Source organism: Delphinus delphis, chromosome 5, assembly GCF_949987515.2.
Source record: "Delphinus delphis chromosome 5, mDelDel1.2, whole genome shotgun sequence".
NCBI classification, from domain to species: domain Eukaryota; kingdom Metazoa; phylum Chordata; class Mammalia; order Artiodactyla; family Delphinidae; genus Delphinus; species Delphinus delphis.
The window spans coordinates 37,142,050-37,169,005 of NC_082687.1; the positions used below are offsets into that span (position 1 = coordinate 37,142,050).

The 26,956-nt window shown below is 36.1% G+C and overlaps 1 protein-coding gene across 1 annotated transcript in view; it reads left to right on the forward strand.

Moving 5' to 3' along the window:
• The window catches only part of MAPK10 (mitogen-activated protein kinase 10), a 71,873-nt gene that overhangs the window by 21,369 nt on the left and 23,548 nt on the right, over window positions 1-26,956 (forward strand). Inside the window, exon 3 of the mRNA XM_060013157.2 lies at window positions 5,626-5,750. Coding sequence (XP_059869140.2) covers window positions 5,626-5,750 — 125 coding nt within the window. The remainder of the gene's footprint in view (window positions 1-5,625; window positions 5,751-26,956) is intronic.

Genomic DNA, 26,956 nt, shown 5'->3' on the forward strand with positions numbered 1-26,956 from the left:
CGGGTTAAACTATTCCATGGGGCTTATTTAGAATCTTAAAATTATTTTGCAGTGCTAACTCTAAAAGACCAATGTAATATACATTGAAATAATTGTTTCAGTTCTTTTTATTACCTGGAAAATACTTTCAACACAAGTTTTTAGTTGTCAAATCTTAGAGCTATAGATGTTTGAGTTTTCTTTGCATTTTATGGAATGCTTAACCACCATTTTTTCATTTGAGAGTGATAAATGATATTTTTTACCTACACATTTTGTATTCAGTGTAAACATTTTCATTAATAAGTAATTTTTCTACTACTATGTCTGCAGTTATGAACTTTAGTAACAAATCTTAATTTCTTCACCAACAAAACTGGGATTATAATGCTTGGTTATAGGACTGAATAAACTTGGTAACGTATAAAGTGTAATATAAATAATATTCTAATTCTTATTTTAACTTAGGACATTTTAGAGAATGTGATTTTGAAGCAAATTTGATTTTTTCCACTGCCGGAGCTGAAATCCTACCCCTTAAAATCTGTGTGAACTTAGGCCAGTTATCTCATCTTTCTGTACCTCCTTTAACAAATGAAAGTAGAAAGTTTATACTTGGGAAGATTAGCTGACTAATTTGTCAAGCACTTAGAACAGTGCCTGGCTCACAGTAAGTGCTCAGTAACTATTAGATATAAAAATACTAATAAATATTTATTAATAATAAAATAATTATTATTTTAGGTGGATCTATACATTATCCCAGAAAAGGACACATGCTTGTGAAATTTTATACCAAATGTTCAGTGGACAATTAACTACAGATTTAACTTTCAGACTTAATTTATAGCTAATATAGACAAAAATGAGATGGAGAAACTTATTTCCTCCAAACTTTTATCTGATGGATTTTAAATGCACAGCATTGTTTCTGTGTTTGTGACACTTTTGTTGCACAGTTGGGTTTCTTCTTTTAACTACCACTACCGGCTCTCTGAATGACAACAGACTAAATTATTACTAAATCTACTGCATTTTTTTTAACATTTTTATTGGAGTATAATTGCTTTACAATGGTGTGCTAGTTTCTGCTTTATAACAAAGTGAATCAGTTATACATATACATATGTCCCCATATCTCTTCCCTCTTGCATCTCCCTCCCTCCCACCCTCCCTATCCCACCCCTCTAGGTGGTCACAAAACACCGAGCTGATCTCCCTGTGCTATGCAGCTGCTTCCCACTAGCTATCTATTTTACCACTAGCTATTTATTTTATGTTTGGTAGTGTATATATGTCCATGCCACTCTATCACTTTGTTACAGCTATCCCTTCCCCCTCCCCATATCCTCAAGTCCATTCTCTAGTAGGTCTGTGTCTTTATTCCTGTCTTACCCCTAAGTTCTTCATGACATTTTTTTTTATCTTAAATTCCATATATATATGTTAGCATATGGTATTTGCCTTTCTCTTTCTGACTTACTTCACTCTGTATGACAGACTCTAGGTCTATCCACCTCATTACAAATAGCTCAATGTCGTTTCTTTTTATGGCTGAGTAATATTCCATTATTATGGAATATTGGAGTAATATTCCAGTATATATGTGCCACATCTTCTTTATCCATTCATCCGTTGATGGACACTTAGGTTGCTTCCATGTCCTGGCTATTGTAAATAGAGCTGCAACGAACATTTTGGTATATGACTCTTTTTGAATTATGGTTTTCTCAGGTTATATGCCCATTAGTGGGATGCCTGGGTCATATGGTAGTTCTATTTGTAGTTTTTTAAGGAACCTCCGTACTGTTCTCCATAGTGGCTGTATCAATTAACATTCCCACCAAGAGGGCAAGAGTGTTCCCTTTTCTCTACACCCTCTCCAGCATTTATTGTTTCTAGATTTTTTGATGATGGCCATTCTGACCAGTGTGAGATGATATCTCATTGTAGTTTTGATTTGCATTTCTCTAATGATTAATGATGTTGAGCATTCTTTCATGTGTTTGTTGGCCATCTGTATGTCTTCTTTGGAGAAATGTCTATTTAGGTCTTCTGCTCATTTTTGGATTGGGTTGTTTGTTTTTTTGTTATTGAGCTGCATGAGCTGCTTATAAATTTTGGAGATTAATCCTTTGTCAGTTGCTTCATTTGCAACTATTTTCTCCCATTCTGAGGGTTGTCTTTTCATCTTGTTTATGGTTTCCTTTGCTGTGCAAAAGCTTTTAAGTTTCATTAGGTCTCATTTGTTTATTTTTGTTTTTATTTCCATTTCTCTAGGAGGTGAGTCAAAAAGGATCTTACTGTGATTTATGTCATAGAGCGTTCTGCCTATGTTTTCCTCTAAGAGTTTGATAGTTTCTGGCTTTACATTTAGGTCTTTAATCCATTTTGAGTTTATCTTTGTGTATGGTGTTAGGGAGTGTTCTAATTTCATACTTTTACATGTAGCTGTCCAGTTTTCCCAGCACCACTTATTAAAGAGGCTGTCTTTTCTCCACTGTATATTCTTGCTCCTTTATCAAAGATAAGGTAACCATATGTGTGTGGGTTTATCTCTGGGCTTTCTATTGTGTTCCATTGATCTATATTTCTGTTTTTGTGCCAGTACCATACTGTCTTGATAAATCTACTGCTTTTAAGAGCAACATCAACTGTATGCAAAATGAGAAAGTGCTAATACCCCAGGTGGAGATTTTGAAGAATGTATGTCTTTATGATGCTAATTGACATGTCAGGCAAAGTAATCCCTTCCTATTAAGTCACTTATAGTATAACAATACAGAGGCCACAATCCTTGATTAAATTATTTGATATAATGCAAACACTTGTAGAGAAACTACTCAGTAAAATGCCATGCTTCATTATATAATTCCAACCTTCTTGGGTTTATTTTTTGGCTTTTTAATTCAGTTTGAACCTGTACAATTATATTACTTTTGCAAATAATAAAGTAGAAGATGTGCTACACACACACACACACACACACACACACACACACACACACACACATACATACACACACACACATACACACACAATGGAATACTACTCAGCCATAAAAAAGAATGAAATTTTGCCATTTGCAGCAACATGGATGGACTTGGAGAACATTATGCTAAGTGAAATAAGTCAGACAGAGAAAGGCAAATACTGTGTGATATCACTTAAAAGTGGAATCTAAAAAATACAACAAACTAGTGAATATAACAAAAAAGAAGCAGACTTACAGCTATAGAGAAGAAACTAGTGGTTACCAGTGGTGGGGGTGGGGACAGTGGAAATATAGGGGAAGGAAGTGGGAGGTACAAACTATTGGGTGTAAGATAGGCTCAAGGATGTATTGTACAACACGGGGAATATAGCCAATATTTTGTAATAACTATAAATGGAAAGTAACCTTTAAAAATTGTAAAAAAATTTTTTTAATTAAAAAAAAACTAGGTTGTGTATTTACAATTATTAAATTATAATTGTAATATAAAATCAGCAAATTATAAAGAATTACACAAAGAATCAAAGGGATGAATTTATTCTACTGTTATTAAAGAGTGTAAGACATTTACTTGCAAATGAAAGATGAAGAATTAAAACCTTTTCTTCTTCCTCATTTTGTTCCCTACAAGCAGTATTGATCCTTGTTTCTTAGTAAGATGATTTGGTGTTACTGTCGTTCATGTCCCTATTGATGAGGAGACCACCCCAACCCCCCTGACTCTTTCTAAGAGCAGAAACATAGCTGGATTTGACGGGAGAACCTGTGGGACTGTGTGAGTCTGGGTATAAAATCAGTTACAAATCAAAGAGATCTTTGAACCAATGACATAAACCAGTACAGCCCCGTTAGATCATGACAGGGTTATTAACAATGAGAAAGGTTAATTATTGAAAATTAATGTATATTTCTGTACTTTTGTTACTCTTGTGAACTTCACAGTATCAGTTTGGAATTAGCAGAAATTAAATTTCTAGAATTGAGATCCCCAGAAAAATGACTAATAAAGGAATCTTCCAGTCTAATTTAACTAGCAATTTTTATAAATATATAATTAGTATAAATAAATATATAAAAAGTATTTTATTAAAATGTAACAACACCAGAGATTATAATGTCATAAATTGCTACATTTTAACTGTAGTACAATCAAAATTATGAAAAAACACATAAAACTAGAAGAGAATATATTAACAATGAGAGTGATTGCCTGTGGGGAAGGTGGGTTTTTCTGGATTTTATGTTTTATGTGATTTCCAAATTTTTTATAATTAACCCATATTTCCTTAATAATCAGAAAAAATTGATAATTAAAAGTTGATACATATTCATGGATTCAAACACATTGCCTTTTTCCTAATTTAGCAAAACAATTTAGATTTTGCTTTCTTTAATTTGAAGTTTTACCATATGTTTGGAATAAACTGAATATTTTCACCATAAAAACTTGCAAACCAGTTTGTATCTGTATTTTCTTGAAAATTTTATGTATTTTTAGAAATTTTTAGAGTGTCCTTTAGCAATGTTATTAAAGAAATACACTTAATGATTATCACCGTGTAATTTTTTTATATCCCTAGCATCTCACACTGTACCTGGCACACAGTAGACAATATGTATTTTATAAACTAAACATCTCCCACATCAATGTGGTTACTAAGTCTTGTGGATTCTTTCTCTCAAATCTGTCCCCTCCTCTCAATTCTTGAAGCTTCTGCTCCCATTAAAGTCCTCATCATTTCTCCCATCTTCAAAAAGTCACCCCTGACCTCCTTGCCTCCCTCTAGACACTGCTTTATCCTTTTCCGCAGCTCAGAAAAGTTTTAAAATGAGCAGTGTACACTCACTTTGTTTCCATTTTTAAAACTTCATTCTTTTAAATTTATTTTTAACTATGCAAGCAATACATGTACATATTTTCTTCTCCTCAGAGGTAACTATGATTTTCAGTTTGTTGATTATTCCTGCAGACCTTTCTATGCATTTATATACATAAATAGAGAGACAGGGAAATGTTTGTTGTGTTATTGGGAAGGGACAGATTTATACAATGGCATCAGGATCTATGGTTCAGCCTGCAAATTTTTTTTTCACTTAAGACCATGTCCATGTGAGTCCATATAGATCTACCTTATTCTTTTAAACTGCCAAATATAATTGATACAGTTGTACCATAGCTCATTTAGTTGCTCTATAGGTGGACATTTAGATTGTTTAAAATGTTTTAATCCTTGACCAGTGCTGCAGTGAACACCCTTTCTAAATGCTTTTCATGAACATGTTAATTGTTTCTCTAGACTGTATACCTAAAAGCGGAACTGTTGGGCTATAAGGTATTCACATTTAAAATTTTAATAGATACTGCCAAAATTGCCCTCTAAAAAATATTTATCAATTTACACTGCCACCAACATGAATGAAATGACCTGGAGTTAGTGGATATTATGCCATCTCTTATTTTTGCAAATTTGATGGATAAAAAAATATTTTCATTGTTTTATTTTGCATTTCCCTAATCACTTGGTGAAGTTACCTGACATTTGGATGGAAGGTGCTAATTGATCTTTGTTTTTTAAATTTTTTTCTCCCTCCAAAAAATTTCCTTGCCAAAATCAAAACATTACTATTTTTTTTCTCATTCATCGTTTCAGCCAGCCAAGCCAGGGACTTGTTGTCAAAGATGCTAGTGATTGACCCAGCAAAAAGGATATCAGTGGACGATGCCTTACAGCATCCGTACATCAATGTGTGGTATGATCCTGCCGAAGTGGAGGCGGTAAGTCTTCGGCTTATTTTATTTTCCTTCCACAAACAAATCATAGTAACTGGGTGTTCCATGGTGTGAACTGAAGGAGAATTAGAATCCAAAAGAATACTCAAAGGACCTTCATAAAATTCCTAAGTCACAAAGCTATTACCTTCCCTAGTAAAAGTTATTTTCTTCAGCCTGTGTTTTGAGTTGTGTTTCTTTTTCAGGATTTCCTATGAGAGATGGTGATTTAGTCCAACAAACCTTGGCTGTCCATGAAACACTTCCATTAGTTTTTGTTAAATTGTTAACACCACCGGTGTCTCCTCCTTTATGTTTAATTATCAGCCTCTCCTGTTGCAAACTAAGTAACAGAAAACGTAAATAAGTCTCTTTGCCTCTATTCCGATAAGATGCCTGTCTTTAGTAAAGTGTGGTACTAACAACATTCAGATTATAAAGCTTTTACTAGGCCGTTGGTGCCTTTGTGAAGCCTTGCATAAATCAGATGAGAAAAATCGGGTATTCCAATAAGGACACTATTTCAGATTTGTTCTAAATTTCAGGTTGGTTCTTACTAGAGTCAGATATATCTCCATATTTTCCAACCAGATATAGTTTAAGAATCTTCTCAGAAGCATAACTCTTTTCAATTTTTAAATTATTTTTCAATCATTTGCTGTCTTCTCTTCAATCACTTTCTTATCTCTCTGCCTTTCTCCTTTTCTCTGTATGGAGCCAGGGCTGCTCAGGGCACAGGGCTATTGTTTTGCCCATGTGTGTCCTGTAGGCCTCCCAATAGGAATGTCCTCTTGTCCCTCTTTTTGTTTGTTTGTTTTCTTGTGAACTTCTTTATACTCCAAGATATTCTTGGCCCGGACAATTTTTGCATTGTTTTGACTTCTTTTCCTCTGCTTCATTGTGTGCTTGCCCATGTTAGAGATGCTAAATTCAAGGGTGACATTAATTCTCATCCCTTCACCCTCCACTGGAGAAGTGAGAGCTGACAGATGGGAGTGAGGATCAGGTAGAATCAAACTTTATAGACATAATATTCAAAAAGCGACTTTTCATAGTAACCCAGCTCTTAAACATTCAAAAGTTTCAGAGAAGACACTTCAGTGATAAATGACTCTTCCTGTGTGGAAACTGAGGTATAACAGTCTCTCATAACATTTTCTTAAGATCTGCTCTCTTAAGCAGTTTTACAACAATGCTGAAATTTTAATTTGATTTAAATTAATTTTTAGTCACTTGATTTTATTGTTACAAAATAAAATCTCCCAAATTAATTATTTATGAGTTTACTTCTAATGCACTTAAAATTAAAAATACTAATGTTCTTACAGCTAAAAACTAGAATCTCTTCCAGTCTCTCATTCTTGGGAAATACTTCAAAGAGGTTCCTGGGGTAGAATGAAATAATGAAATAAGTAAGAGAAAGTATGATGTATATGTATGTAAAAATTAAGCATAAGAATTTTTTCTCTGATTATTTTTGAGGTTATGCTGATAAAAATTTTAGACAAACATAAATTATTTGAAATTATTGCTCTTCACTTATTTTGATATTTCAAATCATGTGGCCTATGTATTTTTCCATATATCTAATGTAATGTGTATAATCTGTTTTTAATGGATTGTGACCTAGAGTTTAATTGGAGTCATAAAGTCTGCATTTGTAATTCACTTGTAATCATATTGCCTGTAAAAAAACAATTGCTTAGAATCTGTAACAATATATTAATGAGTAGTATCAATGGGTTTTTGGTTTGTTTTTTGTGTTATTTTTTTGTGGTACGCGGGCCTCTCACTGCTGTGCCCTCTCCCGTTGCGGAGCACAGGCTCCGAACGCGCAGGCCCAGCAGCCATGGCTCACGTGCCCAGCCGCTCCGCGGCATGTGGGATCCTCCCGGACCAGGGCACGAACCCGCGTCCCCTGCATCGGCAGGTGGACTCCCAACCACCGCGCCACCAGGGAAGCCCTATCAATGGATTTTAACTTAATTTTAACTTTTTATGAAAAATTCCTTTGAAGGATATTAAGATAAAATTTAGGGTACCTTACATGGCTAGAACCTTTTTCTCAGCCATTTCAATATTGTCAAAATAAGTTTCTTTGGAAGAAAATAGAGTCAAGTAGAGAGTGATAAAGGAAAAACTGCAAGAGAATGTGATATCTTCAGGAAAAATAAAGAATAGAGAAATACTATGTGTACTAATCTGTTAACCATACTATAAGCTATCTTATCACGTTTCCAAAAGTTCCAAAGTACCAAAATGAAAAGAGGAGAGCATATGAATGCTGTCATAACTGTAAGAGAGAAAATTATTCATGGAAAAATGAAGTTGAAAATGTCAGAAGTTGAATGTCAAGGTTAATATTCATCTATTTGTGTAATATTACATCAATTTTGAAGTTAGAACTGCTCAAATTATTAGCAAGTTCTTATTCAGATAATGTTCAGAGCAACAGAAGTATGTACCCTGAACACGAAGGCCACATTTCCTGTCAATGCTTTTTCGTAAAACAATTGGGAGGTATTCTAATTCTGTTTCAGTATTCATCAAGGGGAGTATAATAGCATACACAAATGCAATTTATTGAGCTGTATGCAATGCTGCAGATATGGAAAGATGGGTTAGGTTAAAATTTCTGTTCTGCCACTTACTAGCTGACCTAGGTCAAGTTTCTTAACCTTTCCTCACTCAGTTTTCTTAACTAAGAATAGGAAACAATCATACATAGTGCATAGTGTTCTAAGAATTTAAAGAGGTAATGTACATAAAGTACTTCATACAGTAGAAGTACTTCATACAGCCAGTAGAAATCATAAATTACTATTCTCATAATCATTACTATTACTGTTATGACTTTTACATGCAAGCCTTTACTACTCTTTGATGTTAGGAAAGATATATTTGGTGAAAAAAGACCAGCTGGCCAAGAAACTATAGAAATACTCTATATTTTTAAAAGTCACTAAAATTTATGTAGTTTCTGCAAGATTTTAAGATGTTCGTTCTTTTTTGGCTGATGTATACCCACTACTACCTTGCCAAGTATAAAAGAATCCAGTGCCATTAATTTAAACCAAAATAAAGACAAATTACATTGTTCACAAATCCTCATTATAATTTATCTTTAATAAACTAAGGTATAGTCAGGGCTATTTGAGAGAATAAACTTGAACATATTCTCTGTGCTCTGTTGGAGGGAAATACAGAAACACTGAAGATCAGTTGCCTTGTTTCTTACCAGATTCTTGAGTTTAGAGACCCTGCTAGGATACAGGGTGGCTCTCACCCTGCAAACCCTGAGAGTAGGGGTATGAACACACTTTAGGAGGACTTTTGTGAACTGCAAGCTAAGGAGGAGTTGATTAACTACGTCTCAAGGAATATAAAACAGGAACTTAAGGAGAATATGAAATGTGACCACTTTTTAAAACATAGTTTTATGTTTTTCAAAAACTCCTGAGCACTCTATGAAAGCTCCTGAGTACAGAAGCCTTACTAAGAGCTTCTGTAGTTGTTCTGCATTGCTAGGGGTGGGAGAGGGCTATGGGGAGGGAGGGAGAGAGGAGGGGGACGAGATGTGCTCAGTCACCAAACCAAAGATATCAAAACTCAAAGTAATCACCATAAGGAAGCCAACTGAAAACCTACGGGGTTAGAGAAGGACATATCTTTATTTCTCAATTCATGATAAGAAGGAAGGCTCCAGACCTGACACTGGAACCATTGTCTAAGGTGGGACTGGTGCTGGGGTCCTGGCTCACAGCCAGTAGTGATCAGGTCCACTGTTGGAAGGCTCTGTCTCAGAGAGGCCCAGATCCAGTCCTAAATGATCAAAACATTACTCTGAGAATCTGGACAAAGGGGCAGGTTGAACCAGTCAGGCAGCTGGTATCTGAGAATTCTGTCCTCCAGTTGGCAAGCCCCAGGTATAATACTTGAGAGTGCAGAGGAGGGATGGCAGGCAACTTAGGACCTTCTGTATGGTGACTGAGTCAAAGTCACAGGAAGAATGCTAGAAGAGAGGCTTGGAACATGGGCCACAACTGAGGATGAACTGGAGCGAGAGGCTGGGAATGTTCTGTTAGGAATACAAGTACACATGCCATCCACATAGAGACCAAGGGGAAATGGTATGACTAACCCAGTCAGTGTGGGTGGAGTGCGATTAAGGAAGCAAGGCCAGTGCTGAGTTTGTTTATTATTTCTTAACCAATTCAAGATTAATTTGGGAATTGGGACAAGGCTGGGTGGGAATTTAATCTACCCATATAGACCTCGAGTTAAACAATCTGGTCTTTAGCTCTGCAGTGAGAGAATAACCTGGGAAACAGAATAACACTTACATGTATTAGTGCTAAAGTTCGATTAAAATAAGCACTTAGAAAATGTAAGCCGAGAATAGTCAGTACTGTTACACATTTATTGTCTGTTTACAACATAAGGTAATTAATAGAGCCTTAAATGTTTTATTGTTATTAATATATACTATTTCATTGCTTTAGGGATTATGTTATTTTTTGCTGACAGTGAAATAATTTATGGGAACAAGCTAAACTATTATAAGCTCTTTTATTGCAAGGCCATCATAGATTTCATGCCCTTTGAGCAGAGTTACACTCTGACATTATTTTAGTTATCTTTTTGTCTGCCTTTGTATCTTATTGGTCATTACCAAAGTGAGCACATGGAAGGGGTGACCAACCATCCAGGAAATATGCACTATTTTCAAATAGATATGTATATTTTACTGTTGTGTATGTCTGGAAATATGTTCAAGGTAAATCTTAAATGAGAGCTTAAAGATCATTGTAGAATGGTTTCATGCTGCAGTTCAGCCAATATCAACATTCAGAATATAAGCTTTACAACTGTGAACAGTGACAGGGACACAGGTTCATAAGCCATGATGAGGAGAGTAGAATAGGGCTAGGCGTGGGATCAGAAAACATTGAGAAGAGAATCAGAAGCCTGTGGTCAAAGTAGCAAAGGTTCCAGAGCTTGGTCTGAGCAATCCTGAGTGAGGGCTGGCTCTGTGAGATGTGGACAAATTACACAGGGCAGGCAGATAAGACCAGTTCAGGAGAGACATGTAGTCTAAAGTCTGAGGTCTGAGCAGATACCACCCTAGAAGGCATTTAAAGAGTGGCAAAGCTAAGAATATTTTCTGATTGCAATGCAAAAGTCAAGAGCAAATTCTCTTGGAACAACCCAGAGATTAGCGACAGTAGGAAGCCTAGAGAGAGAAGATGGTTTGTTGGAGCCCAGGGGTGGGTAGTGATGGCCTGTCCAGTGGGAGCTGGGTAATAGACACAGAGGAGATGCAGGTGTGTCTGGCAAGAGAAATGGGGAGAAATGGCCTGGCTTCTCCCCACTGCCCCCATCTTCTAGTGGTGTCTCCCTTCTCTTGGCTGAGACCAGCCCTAAACCAGCCGATAGGTGAGCCTTGGAAATGCAGTCTGCAGGCGCCAGCCTCTGAGATACAGAGCAAATAAAGGAAAGTTGAGGACTGTATCTGTGGGGAAAGAGGCCCAAGGCAGGCACTCATCTATTCATTCTTTCCTCATTTGCAGCTCTAAAACCCCTAAGTAAAATTAAAGTAACCGATGGTTAGGCTCACTTAATCTGGAGAGGAGAAGACTGGAGGTTGGAAGAGGTAGGTGCTCAGGGGCCACACTGGGTAATAGTGAAGTAAACATTATCCCCTTAGAAACTCCTAATATTTCATTTCCTCAAGTATCTTGTAGAAATCACAAGTACTATGCCAACCCGATAGTCTGGTCATGAGAGCATTTCTCATTGGGTTTGCAATCAATGTGTGTAGTTCTCCTTTTGTATGTTGGTGTCACTTTTTCAGTTGCTTGTTATGCTGTTGATGACGGCCTGTGGAGCCAATGCTGGACAACATGTGCATGGGGGAATGAGAGATTCAGCGATATGTTTTCCTTTAGGTTGCTTTCATTCCACTCTTCTGCTGCCAAGTAGGTAAAACACACGAAAAAAGACCTCTGTCATTCTTTCTTCTTACTCACCTCTTTGTTATTTCTTCTTTCTTTGTCTTTCCTTCTCTCCTTAGCCCTTTTTCTTTATCCAGCTTCTACAGAGCTAGTCACATATGTTTCGATTATTTATTAGCAGTTTGGTATTTTTCACTCTGTAAATATTTTATTAAACCCAAACTGTGTGTCCCACACTGAGCTAGGTGCTGGTGATTCAGCAGTGAATTTAAAACAAAAAACAAGGTTCCTGCTTTTACTGATCTTCTAATTCTCTTGAATATATTTATTCAGTTAATAGCCAATGGAAATTTTTATTGATTAGGAATTTTATCACTTATTATCTCTGGACATAAATTCCTCCAAATGTGGGTTATCTATCTTACTTGACAATTTAACCTGTTTAGTATATAGCATTCTGAACGTAAGAGGAATCTGTAAAAATTGTCCCTCAATATTAATCAGTTATAAATTGCAATGACTGTTTCCTAATCCTTAACCAGATTGCATCAATAGCTTTGAATTATATTTAACAAACTATGATAATCTATCTCTAGCTATGATATTTTAAAAAACTTGTCAGCTTTGAATATAAATCATTGTCCTGACCACGTTTTAGTAACTGAAATACATAGATTATTATTGAATAATCAAAGAATCCTGAAGTTGGCATACTAAGACTTCATATGTAGTCTAAAGATTCATCTATAAGTGTTGACTATCTGGGGCCTTCAAACAAAATTCAAGTGATTGAGGGTGATGGTGGGAAATTATTCTCATTTCCTACTTCTAATTCTCCTGAATATATTTTTTATAGTGAAAGCTAATATTATTTGATTATGATTATCATTTGTTAACTTGCTCTGTTACCTACTTCATGAGTTAGTTATTGTTTGTATTATCTTTATCTTCACTAACTATGGTTTAACCAATTATCTTCTACTGAATTCTCTTAAATCCATAAGTTCCTAAAACAATGTGGTAAAGAATAGGCTTATAAATATATTAAATCATAAATGTATTAAGTACATTCTGCTGTACTCAGAATGAATATAAATTTAAGAATGAGAAAAAATACGAGCCTTCATGAATATGAACTTGATGCGTCTAATGCTCAATCAGTCCCTCAGTAGTTTTATGTTTTTGTGATAAACCACTGAATAAAAGGTATATGTACTTGCTTCAAATATTTTATAATCTCTTTATTAAGTCAGTGAGTCTAACACCATTAAACATGAAGTATCTAGAAGAAATAATTTAAATGAGTTATAAAAGAAAACAACTCTCTGTGTAGGCTATATCTCTCCCATTGAGAGGAAAGGGAATTAAAGTCTTTGTAATTGACATTTCCCTTTGGTGAGTAATATCAAAAGGTTAGGCCATGTCCTCAAGATAGCTTCTGAATAAGTAATCAATCTGAAATTCAGAAACTTCTGTTTTTGTTTCCTGATTTCCCCCAGGGGATTTAGACACATGCTTAAAGGGCTAATAGATGTTATTTTTATTTGCCTTTAGTGAGCCTGAGAAGCAAGCCAGTTTGGAAATGAAGTTTATTATATAAAACTTAATAGAAATTCTCAAACTGTAAAAAAGAGACCTTTTAAATATTATTAAAAACATAACCTGCAACATTTACATTATTTAAGAATTTTTTTTTAGCGTAATCTAAAAGTTTTATTGGGGAAGAAAAAGTCTATCTCACCTAAATAATAAGAAAACTAGTTTCTCTTAAATTTAATGGGTAAAAAGCCTCCATTGCTTTTCATTAAAGCCAAAAAGACTGCATGGTACTATGTCTCTGAGTATGACCTGGGATTTTACTAGGGATCGTATTACTAGTTTGGTACTAGTAATAGGATGCTTCTTGATGTTAAGTACACTCACTTTTAGTAAGAAAAAAAAAACTCCATTTACTTTTCTTTAGATCATTTCAATCATGCTTTTTTCCCTTGGATTAAAATTTGGAAAACTTATAAAGAGTTTTTTCTTTTCATATTTACAGCTAGATATATCACTATATGTGATAAAGCACATAAATTGAGTTTTCCCGAAAGTCCTATATGGAGCTTGTATAAAGGAAATTGTTCTCAAAAAACATTTCTCAGATTATGTCTAGCATTTTAAGAGTATCAAAAATTATAAGTAAGTTCTCTTAAATATTTTCACAAATAGGACAAACTATCCCATTTCAGAGCAAGGAAAAGAATAATTAACAGCGGTACCTCAAATATTTAATATCATGGATTTCATTTCCACAGTATGTTATAGTATTCATTAAGTGTTTTAAATTTGGCAATCAGTCTAAATGTTTTCCAAGTGTTCATCACTAGCCTGGTCTATAATTGGGGTCCTGGTCACTGGTGACCTTTTGCTGTTAGGGGTTGGAAAGACTAAGAAGTTACTGAGTGATGTTTTAAGGTGAAACATTATTCTTCTCTCTCCATTCTAAAATTGCCATCATTTAAATTCCTTTTTCAGACTAAGTGTTCCTCTGAATTCTTTCAAATATGATTTATTCTACTCACAGAGAGTTAATAAATTGGCTGAATCCCTCTCTCAGCTGTTCTCTCCATCTGTTCTGACACACGGACTACCTCTTTGAGTCTTATGATTTCTTATTATTGCAGCATACATCATGCTGAGAAAAAGCTAGTGCGACACCCTGGCAGGCTTAATTTGAGAAATAGTTTAGTGCCATCTATCTGTCACAGAAGACCCTTTTAGTGCAGAGTTGAACTCTAAGTAGGTTTATTATACTCAGAATGTATATAAATTTAGAAATAAGTAGAAAGAAACATGAACTACAATGGATATGAATAAGTAGAAAGAAACATGAACTACAATTTGATGCACTCCAATTATGTGTTTAATTATAGAAAGAGAAATTTGTATTTTTTGATTCTCATTTGCTTGCTTAAAGTTAAATCGATGTCTCTGATTCCTAATATCTGCCATTTGTGGAATTCTAAATTTCCATCTGTTTGTACTGATGTATCCTTTTCAGCAGCAAAATGTGAGCAGTTTACAAACTGCCTTCTAAGGAAAAATATAACTTACATTACAGTTCATATGCCCAGTACCTCAACTGTTAAAGTGAAAATATCTTCTGAATCACATTGGGATTGTTTTGATGCCATGTTGTTGGGAGCTTGTCAAAATGTTTGTTGTAGATAGATTTAGCCACCTGCTTTTAGTGGCTCCTCTCCCTACATGACTTACAAGAAGAACAAAACTTTGCTCAAATATTAATTCATTTGTCTTTAATTTTAGCAAATTGTTCTACTGAAGAAAAACCTCCTTGATTTCAAATCATTGGGATGTTCAGATTTCACAGAACACCTATGGTTCTCAAGTGTCAAAACTGGAGTAGTTGAATAGTTCATTCTCAGGAGATACCTGTTTTGCTGACTGGTAGAGCCTATGATCAGGTTTTTCTTTTCATATATTACCTTGAGCCCTTTAGGAAGTGAATACTGTTAATCTCTTGAATAGAGCACTGAAGGAGAATTCTTTTAAAAATGTGGGAAGGGAACAGAAATTGGTTTTTTAGAACATTCCACAGCTGGTGATCTCTGAAAGCAAGAGTTATAATGTCCTGTCAGGTTCTCCCAAATCTATGATTTTTTTTTCTTTTTTCCTAGATGACTTCTAGTTATTATGAGATCCACCCGCTTAACTCAAGGGAGCAGGTATTTGTGAGAGCGTGTTTTATTTTCTTAATATTTTCATCCTGGAAAGAAAGAGATTACTCATTGTGGCATCTGTCTAAGGTGCCACAAAGTAGTATAATCCACGAACTGTGAGAGGAAAAAAAAAGAAAACAAGTAATGCTTTCCCCTGTCAGAGCCACTCCTAAGAGATAAGCAAAGAAGTCAATATCGGAACTTGTAAGGTTTTCTGTCAATGAAAACTTACCAAATTTTATAGTAAGAGGAAGACTAAAGAGGAGGAAAGAAAGGTCGGTCAGAAGAGAGAATCTCTGTTGGACAGCTTTGCCTTGAGATAAGTAGAAGTCATAAAAATGGTTAATCTCTAGGAAACATAACTTACTTGGTAATTTGCATTCCTGCCTTGTTTGTCTACCTGCAATGTTGCTAAAATAATCAAACTAGACTGTTCCCTCTCCACAATTTTTTTTCTGTCCTAAAAGAATCTCCTCTAAAGTACTGTGTATATAAGTTCAAGTGTAGCTCTAAGGCATTCCTGCCCACCCTTGTATCATTATGAGTGTTTTCAATATAGAACCTTTATTGATAAAGAAACTGATACTGCTCTGCAGAGGTGGTGATATTTTCTGAAAGGCCCATATGTTATTATATATAAATACTGTAATTTAAAGGCCACCTCTGTTCTATTCCCAGCAGTAATGCTTATTTGGTGGGTAGCCCTGTTCAAGTTTCTAAATCTGCTCTGGTTTTCTACTTAAAATGTTTTTCTGTCCCATCTTTACCAGATTCAATGAGGTTTAACTGTGTGATGAACTTTTAAAAAGTACATTCTCCTTTTAAAAAATCCCCCAATACACACATGCCCATCATGCACAGTTCAACATAACAAATTTCTTATTTTTTTTGTGTGCTATGTTGAGCACTGTTCCAGAGTTAAAGATGCACAAATGAGGGAAACACTTCCCTACCCTGCTGAGCTCATGATCTAGCACTAAGCTTTCTTATTCTGTCATTCATTTACCCTAGAGGTTCCTTGGATGAGACTCTGAGGGCTGGTAAAAAACATACGGAAATTATATGCCTATAATTATGTGTGTATATATTCCTAGGGATATAGTTCATGGGCTTTATGAGATTTTTAGAGCTTTTACCTCCAAATTTAATTCTTAATATTTAAAAAATGCTAGCCTGATACAGAAAGTTTTGGATGAGGGAGCTACTAAAATATGTGTAATTGACTGTTAGAGTTGGCTATCAGTCATAGACATAGCCAAAAGACTTAATGCACTTCTTAGAAAATCTCAGGTTATTTCCTAGAGGTAATTTTTTATTTGTATAGAAAGACGCTTTCATTTATAAAAGTTCTTCTTTTTTTAGGTAGGGGATGTAAGGAGAAGGGACAGGTAAATATCAAGCATTATGCTTCCAATTTTCATTACGATTTTTAAAATTTATTGAAAATATGAAAAAGATTTCTGTGATTCTAGGCAAGTTAAAATGACATTTCTTCAAGAAACAGAAATTAATACCAGTGTCTACTTTTCAAGTAGCTAGCTCTTTTCTTGTGCTATGAAACTTTCAAGGCTTCAGTTGACAGGCGGCTTGATAGCTTTATGATGGCATTGTTTTGCATGAAGATCAGACTTCATGAGAATGACAGGTCCCACTTTCCTCATATCTCGCTTCCATTTTGTTTCTCCTAGTTAAGGACTTACTTCCTTTGCACTACCCATTTTTCTCTGAGGTATTTGTCTCCAAAGACTTTTGTTTCTTTATCTGTTGTTTATTGCAACATAAAAGTGAAACAAACAAATGAACAGCAAAAACACATAAAAAGGCCTAATTTCTTCGCTATGCAGGGGGTGATCATAGGGTCAAGTTAATCAACTATCTTGTTTCAGAAGTCATGCTTAGAGTTGGTTATGCTATCAAGGTTAGGAGGTAAATTGAGAAATTTCACATTCTAGGATAGAAGGGAAATAATAAGAAATTACAATCCTTAATGATGCTGAAAATGAATGTGTGGTCATGTGAAAACAAACAGTTATTAAACCTGAAAGATGTTTATTTTGACTTTTAAATTAAAACTATAGAGATGAAATCAGCATGTCATCAGAACTGTCCTTAGATCAAAAATTTATGGACTGGACGTTTGAGGAGCTGCAGAATCAGAAAAAAGAGAAGCCAGGAAGTGTTCTTGAGTGCTAAATCGTGGTAACCTTCAGATTCAGGGAAAAGGCTTGATGTGAACATTTTCTTCCCAAGTGTGGAACCATTGCTTAGGCCCTGGGGCATCCATTACATGTGAGGAGAGGGCAGAATGGATTCATGCAACGATGAGACGGAATATTGAAAAGGTTACACTCCCTTTTTATAAGTCTATTAAAAGTTTATGGTCTTTCACAGAGTATATGCTGTAATAAAATTATTATGTCTCTTTTGAATGGCAAGACAGTCGTAAGAATGATAAAAACCACTTCTATAGCTTGCTACAGGTTTAATTTGGGACTCACAGGGTCATTTGTGGAATATTGGCCCACAATATCTTGTGAAAGAATGGAATTTTTTGCTTATGAAAAATGTTTTTAATTGATAACCCAAAGAAATTCCCCACAGTTTCTAATTCCAGGGAGGATCTGATTTCCATCTTTATGTGCTTTTTGAAAACTGAATTCTTTTCATGTTCCTCTGAAAGAAGAGAGGGATAAAATAGCTATGCTTCAGGCACTTTTAATGAAAATGTCTTATCTAAGATGTTTGTTATTTTGGACTAAGTCCAGCAGAAAGCATTTTTGGTGACTTCGTTTCATGACATATACACCAGAATGCTGTCATCATGGTACAGCAATCTGTCACCACTTCTTTTTCTGAAGTAGGCTTGCTCATGTTCCCTGTTCCATCGCCTTGTGAATCCTATTTAATCACAAAGAAAAGTTTATTCCTAGCCAGAATTCTTGCACATACACTCACAGAGAAGTTCTTAAGTAATGAGTAGCTCCCCCATGAATAAAAGGCTTAGCAACAAAGCAAAAATTTGACTTGCAATGAGTTAATTTATAATATTGTGGCAAACACCCTAGCTTCATCAGACCAAGGGGTTCTAGGCAATGGGCGAAGACAAAGAGCTACAGAGTGTGGAGACCAAAATCGTCATATAGGGGTACAGTAGAGCACAATGGAAACCACTCAGGATCCACAATTAGACAGGGACTCAAGGCCTCATCCTACCTTGGATGGGTTCACTTCTTTCATTCCCTAAATTTTTATTGAGCTTCAATTATATATGGCCATTGAGAATTCATTAATTATAATAATAAAAAGACCTAGTTCCTATTATTTAGTTGCTTATAATGTAGTAAGTTTGATAGACAAGTAAATGAGAAGTTTTAACCACTCTGGTAAATTCTATGAAAAGGAGGCACAAGGTACTAGAGACGCCAAAAGAATAATGCATTACCCAACTTTTAGTAGACAAATGAGACTTTCAGGAGGAAGAAAAGTCTTAAATGGGATGAAAAGGATGGGCAAGAGTTAGCCAAATGAAATGGGGGTTGCAGAGTAGGATCTTCTGAGCAAAGGAGGCAATGTGTTCAAAGGCCAGGAGAGAAGAGACATCTTCTTGCAGTTAATATGAGGAACTGTGTGAGGTAATTCATCATGACCAAGGAAGATACCAGGTCAGGAAGCACAGAAGGAGTGACCGTAGGAATATTAATCCGAGATGTCTGTTTTAGGTAGACCATTCTTTCTGACTGGTTGGGGTGATGACTATTAGAAGAAAGACCAGTTAAGAAGCTGGTGAAGTAGTTGAGATAAAAGATGATAAAATAAGGCTTCCCTGGTGGCGCAGTGGTTGAGAGTCCACCTGCCGATGCAGGGGACATGGGTTCGTGCCCTGGTCCAGAAGGATCTCACATGCCACGGAGTGGCTGGGCCGGTGAGCCATGACCGCTGAGCCTGCGCGTCCAGAGCCTGTGCTCCGCAACGGGAGAGGCCACAACAGCGAGAGGCCCGCGTACCGCAAAAAAAAAAAAAAAAGATGATAAAAAATGAATTTCAATGACAGTGAAGATGAAAAAAAGAATGACAGATTCCAAGATGTTTTTGGTGGTATAATTGTCACAAGTAATTTGCATCTATGAAATGCCCTAACAGGGTTTTAAGAGATAGGATATTATATGTGAAAATGCTCAAATAAACTTTAAAAAAACATCATGTTACTAAAGAGAGACTTTTTAGTTTGTGAGTATAATTGAAATAGTTTCAACCTAATTGTTGTAATCTATATGACATGAGATTCTCTTTCTTTTTTTTCATTTAATTTTCATTTTATATTATAGTTGATTTACAATGTTGTGTTAGTTTCAGGTGTACAACAAAGTGATTCAGTTATATATATACATATATCCATTCTTTTTCAGATTCTTTTCCCATATAGGTTATTACAGAATATTGAGTAGAGTTCCCTGTGCTGTGCATTAGATCCTTGTTGATTATCTATTTTACATATAGTAGTGAGTATATGTTAATCCCAAACTCCTAATTTATCCCTCCCCCCACTTTTCCCCTTTGGTAACCATAATTTTGTTTTTGAAGTTTGCAAGGCTGTTTCATAAGAGATGATTCTTAATGGGATGTGTGGGATATGTTAGAATCTTGTGAGCAAATTATTAATTAGAAATAACCTTTCATCCTCAGGTGATTCTGTTCCTTACCCAATCACTGCCCCACCCCCTCAGCACTCTGTCCCCACCACAGATACCTTAGAAATTATTACTCTAAGAACAACTTGAGGACAAGGGTTTTGTCTCATTCATCTGCATCATCTGTGTAACTACTTGTTCCTAGCACACTGCAGATTTTCAAAAGAATTAATTGAATTAAGGAAATGTTTTAATCATCTTTGTATTGACTATTTTATTTAACCTTCCCATCCATGTTCCTATTCTGTATTACCCCAGCCAAAAGAACCCCTACCACTACTTCGGGGTACTGTTATTCCTATTGTACAAATTTTTAAAATGACTTTTACACCGTCCACAGCCAAAATCCTTGGTTCTAAGCCAGTGCTCATTGAACTATGTCTCAGTATCCTTTAAAAAGTTCTATTATTCTTTACAAAGGGGGTCTTTTAATAATTTATGTAATCATGAAATTTAGAATAGAAATGGATTTACAATAATATTTGCTACTTTTTTTTTCTGTTAACATCTTGTGTATAAAAGTGGTACATGGGGCTTCCCTGGTGGCGCAGTGGCTGAGAGTCCGCCTGCCGATGCAGGGGACACGGGTTTGTGCTTTGGTCCGGGAAGATCCCACATGCCGCGGAGCGGCTGGGCCCATGAGCCATGGCTGCTGAGCCTGCGCATCCAGAGCCTGTGCTCTGCAACGGGAGAGGCCACAACAGTGAGAGGCCCACGTACGGCAAAAAAAAAAAGTGGTACATGAACATTTACTTATATAATGTGCTAAGTGTATGGAATCTAGGTAGGTAGAAGGGGCAGTAATTACTAGATTAGCAGAGCACTTTATACCTAATTGAAAAATTGCATTGATCCAAAATCTTTATGTCATGTTCTAAGATTTTCAGAGAGATCAGTGCTAGGAGAGAAAAGAAGTAGAAACTCGTAATTTAAAAAGTGTATATTTTTACACTAATGATGAAAAATCTGAAAGAGAAATTAAGGAAACACTCCCATTTACCATTGCAACAAAAATACCTAGGAATAAACCTACCTAGGGAGATGAAAGAACTGTATGCAGAAAACTGTAAGACACTGATGAAAGAAATTAAAGATGATACAAACAGATGGAGAGATATACCATGTTCTTGGATTGGAAGAATAAACATTGTGAAAATGGCTATACTACCCAAAGCAATCTACAAATTCAATGCAATCCCTGTCAAATTTTTTACAAAACTAGAACAAAAAAATCTTAAAATTTGTATGGAGACACAAAAGACCCCAAAGAACCATTCCCTCTTTCACTTGTGGTGGGAATGTAAAATGATACAGCCATTATGGAGAACAGTATGGAGGTTCCCTAAAAAACTAAAAATAGAATTACCATATGACCCAGCAGTCCTACTACTGGGCATATACCCAGAGAAAACCATAATTCAAAAAGACACATGCACCCCAATGTTCATTGCAGCACTATTTACAATAGCCAGGACATGGAAGCAACCTAAATGCCCATCGACAGACGAATGGATAAAGATGTGGTACATATATACAATGGAATATTACTCAGCCATAAAAAGGAAGGAAATTGGGCTTCCCTGGTGGCGCAGTGGTTGAGAGTCCGCTGGCTGATGCAGGGGACACGGGTTCGTGCTCTGGTCCGGGAAGATCCCACATGCCGCGGAGCAGCTAGGCCCGTGAGCCATGGCTGCTGAGCCTGCGCATCCGGAGCCTGTGCTCCACAATGGGAGAGGCCACAGCAGTGAGAGGCCCGTGTACTGCAAAAAAAAAAAAAAAAAAAAAAACCAGGAAGGGAATTGGGTCATTTGTAGAGACATGGATGGATCTAGAGACTGTCATACAGAGTGAAGTAAGTCAGAAAGAGAAAAACAAATATCGTATATTAACGCATATATGTGGAGCCTAGAAAAATGATACATGAACTGGTTTGTAGGGCAGAAATAGAGACACAGAGAACAAACGTATGGACACCAAGGGGGGAAAGTGGTGGGGGTGTGTGTGTGTGAGTGTGATGAATTGGGAGATTGGGATTGACATGTATATGCTAATATGTATAAAATGGATGACTAGGGCTTCCCTGGTGGTGCAGTGGTTGGGAGTCTGCCTGCCGATGCGGTGGACGCGGGTTCGTGCCCCGGTCTGGGAGGGTCCCGCGTGCCGCGGAGCGGCTGGGCCCGTGGGCCGTGGCCACTGGGCCTGCGTGTCCAGAGCCTGTGCTCCGGGGCGGGAGGGGTCACGGCAGTGAGAGGCCCGCGTACGGCAAAACAAACAAACAAACAAAAAAAACAATGGATGACTAATAAGAACCTGCTGTATACAAAAATAAAATAAAATTCAAAAACAAAAGTGTATATTTTTAAATAAAATATTTTGGAATAGAAAAAATACTAAATTTTATGTTAAAATGCAATAGTATTCCTATAATGGCAGTAAAGAATAGGCAAATCAGTTTTCCTTGGTAGAGTTTCTAATTCTGTAACTATGTTTCTTTATTCATTGTGGATTCTTATCCTGGGGCTACTCTACTCATTTACATTAACTAGAGGAGTATGATCTCCTCTGGTTAATGTCTCGTGTGAATTGTTATTGAGTCATGTGACTGATATAGGAGTGCTGAAGGTCTTTTTATTCCCCTGCTCCTTTTGCTTCAGCTTTGTGACTGTAGGGCAGAGGTGCAAATGGCACATGGTCTTAACAGGCTGACTCAGCAATATTTGTGTTCGCTGTGCTGACTTTTCGCCCAGAACGTTTTTCTAGCTCTTTTTTAGCTTATTCTTGTCCTATAATGTATGATTGAGGCTAATATGGCCTTTTGCCATGGAAAGTCTTGCAATAAAATCTGTTGCTTCTCAGAGTTTTAGGTTAACATTTTTTTCTTTAGAACCTTCCACATGCCATCATCATATCACATATTATGCTGAAATAATCCATTTTTAGGTCTATCTCCCTGACTCCACTGCTCTAATATTCCTTGAGAGCAGAAATTCTGCTTTACCTACTGAGTGCATCTGTTTGGTATCTTTGTCGTAAGCTAAATTGGTCGCAAGTCACCTTTGCCGCAAAAGATAAAATAAGTGGTTGACAGTTTGGTTGAGAATTTGGTTTCAGTGCCAGTAACAGATAATATAAAAGAGGTGGCTAGTAATTCACAACAGTCTTAGAGAGCATTAATTACTGATTCTTTAAGTAATTCAAATAAAACAACTTGTTCGCTAACGCTATCTTTACCAAATTTATTGCACAATATTTGAAGTTGGAAGCAAAAGAAGAATCAAGATCCTTCCATCTCCCTCCAACCCAAAATGGTTACCTGATTCATGATGATTATGTTTCCTAAAAATGGTGAAATTTTGTTGTTGTTTGATAGTGGAGAATGAGATGTAGACAGAATTTTGGTATTTGGCACAGAATCTGACTTAGATGATTTGGTGAAATATAAGGACTGGGTATGTAACGGAACATTTAAATGTAGTCCAGATGTGTACTACCAGTTATACACATATTGATAAGAAATAGTGGCATCCCTTGTCTGTTTGTTTTATTTCCAGGGAAATCTGAAGAGACTTACAGCAGATTTTTTTTTTAAATCATAAAGATATAAATCCACATGGCTCCCTCCATTATTTCATTTAAGTCTTTGCTCAGATGTTATCTTCGCAAAGAAGGCTTGTTGAATATTTATTGTATGCTATGTAGAGTGTTAGGCTCTGGTGAATGAAGATACAATCTTTGTCCTCAAGACTTTGTCCCCACAATCTTGTGAGAAGTAAAACCAGTAAATGTTGAGTGATAAGTAGTCCAAATTTTAAGCTTATTGAAGCACATAGAAAAAACTCAACTCAGTAATGTGAATTAGAGCAGGCTCCTTGAAGGGATTAATATCTAAAAAGAAACATGAAAGATACAGCAGGAATTATCCAAATGAAGGAAAAAAAGGCAGAAGAAAGTGTTGTGCAAAAAACTCAGAGTTGGGCTTCCCTGGTGGCGCAGTGGTTAAGAATCCACCTGCCAATGCAGGGGACACAGGTTCGAGCCCTGGTCCGGGAGATCCCACATGCCACAGAACAACTAAGCCCATGCACCACAACTACTGAGCCTGCGCTCTAGAGCCTGCGAGCCACAACTCCTGAAGCCCGGGTGCCTAGAGCCCGTGCTCTGCAACAAGAGAAGCCACTGCAATGAGAAGCCCGCAACGAAGAGTAGCCCCTGCTCACCACAACTAGAGAAAGCCCACGTGCAACAACAAAGACCCAACACAACCAAAAATAAATAAATTAAAAAAAAGAGAGAGAGAGCTAAAAAACTCAGAGTCAAGAGAAGGTTGGGAGAGCTGCAGATCTTTGGGGGTTACTCAATGGAGAAGGGTAAGGAGAAATTGGGGCTGGCAAACAGGGACCAGGTAAGGAAGGAAAACATGATGGAGCATGCACTCTACCCTAAGGGTGAAGGGAAGCCATTCAAAACTACTATCTATACAGTAAATAATATAAGGATATATTGTACAGCACAGGGAATATAGCCAATATTTTATAATAACTCTAAATGAAGTATAACCTATAAAAATTATGAATCACTATGTTGTACACCTGAAACTAATATCATATTGTAAATCAACTATACTTCAATTAAAAATAAAAAAAACCTAGCAAGCAGAACAACAGCATTATCTGATTTGAACTTCTGAAAGATCACTCTATATGCAAAGTGAGACTGGAGTAGAGAAAAGGAAGATGGAAGGCAGGGGGATAAATCTGTAGTAACATAGGTTAGAATTGATGGTGGCCTGAGAATAGACATGGGCAAAAGATTTAAGAGACTTTTAGAAGCTAGCAATCAACATGACTTATAAATGATTAGATTTAAGGTGTAGGGTGGTAGGATTCAAGGATTACATAGCATATAGTAGTTGGTTAATAAATATATGTTAAATGAATGAATTAAAAAAAGATTTATGACCTGGACACTGGGTGACTGATGGTGCAATTACTCAGCCTTTTCAATTAAAGAACCATAGAAAAATTTAACTTCCAAAGAACAGTAAAGAGAATTTCCATTTTCAAGTAATGATTAAACTTTTAATGGTATAAAGCTAATAAATTTGTGACCTAATATCTGAGAAAGCTGTAGAATAGAAGAGAAAAATAGAGAAAACTGAATTTAACTTCCTTGCTAAGCTATTGGAACATTATTAAATTATTAAATTAAGTTTTTAAATTACATTCAGTTTACATTATAGTTACAATTTGCATCACTAGCTTTAAAAATTTCCTCTGGTCACTTAGTGCTGTGGTGTCTCCAAACAACATTAGTGCTTTCCAAATGTAACAAAGTATAGTACAATGTTTTGCACATTGCAAGTTCTCAAGAGAGGTGTGTTGAATTACCTGTTATACATTTGAAATTAGTTTCCTCTGGAATAAAGCAGCATGTGAAACTTTTTCCAGATAATTAAGACTCATTGCAAATTAAGTGACTTGCCCAAGGTCACTTGTCTTCCTAGTATCAGAGTCAAGGGTGCTCTGAGTTCCATGCTCTTTCCATTGTTCCTGTGAGGAGTTCTGTGACTTATTCAAGAAACTCAGAGTTCTCCTCTCTCTCTTTTGACAAAGGCTGAATCTGATTAAGAGATACAAATCTGGTGTCCACTTTGATTATAATCCACAAATCTCTCTGTTCCTGTTCTTCAAAGCCATAGCACATGATGATTTCTGTTTACAAAACATTTTTTTCTCCCAAGAAGTAGATATCATTGAAGACTGAGAGGAAATCATTTACTTTCTCTTGAATATTTTCTCTTTTATCTATACACATGAAGCATATTTAGGCAAATGACAAAACTTGCTTTGATTACTGTATAGGAGTTAGAACAGGGGTCGTAATCTTGGCTGCACATTAGAATTACCTGAGGAGTTTTAAAATATCCTGATGCCCAGATCTCACTCCAGGCCAAGTAAATAAAAATCTCTGGGGCTGGGATTCAGGCATCAGCATTTTTAAAACTTCCAGATGATTTCAACATGCAACCAAAGTGGAGAACCCATGGGTGAGAGTAATTTGATTAAAGTGATGAACTCATACTTAATGTTTGTCTTTTTTCCAACCACAAGGTGGCAGCATCACAATACAGTGCACACACTGGCCTTTCTATTGAGTGGACTTTGAAATTTATATCCGTAATACTAATTAATAGCATTGTGAGGGTTCCTCCAGCTAGAGACAGCATTGACTTTTTTCCCTGTTGTTCTCTGTTGCTTTGGTTGGTTAAGAAGACTTTTAAATGTACTTATTTCAACAGGTTAAATTACCATGAACTATATTATAAGCTATAGTTGGGTGGAAAATGCAAAAAACATGGATTTTACATTCAGATAGATTTGGGTTTAAATGCTGTCTGTGCCACTTACTGATAGGTTGTGTCATTTCTTTGTACTTCAGTTGTATGCCTAGAAGAGGAGGGTTGTTATATGGACTAAATGAGATAATATATGAAAATCAACTTTGTATGTGTGGTACTAAGATTCTGAAGATGTCGAGGATGAAAGTGATAAAGCTGTAATAGAATCAGTTACACAAAGTCCAGAAAAACCCAGTATACAGTTGTTTTTTACATATGGTCTTTCTTTTCTGCGTGTGGGTCTCTTCTTTTCCTGTGTGTGTCCTATCTTTCGGTTTCCACTGGTGATTATACAGATAAACATGCTCTAGCTGCCTTCATTTTAAAGAAGAATCAAAGTTGTTATTTTTTTTTTTTTACTACACTATTAGCAATGGAAGTACCTTCCACCTTTATAGCCAGGTTTCTGTAAAGAATTAGACTTTGTTTACTCACAATTACTCTAGTTCAT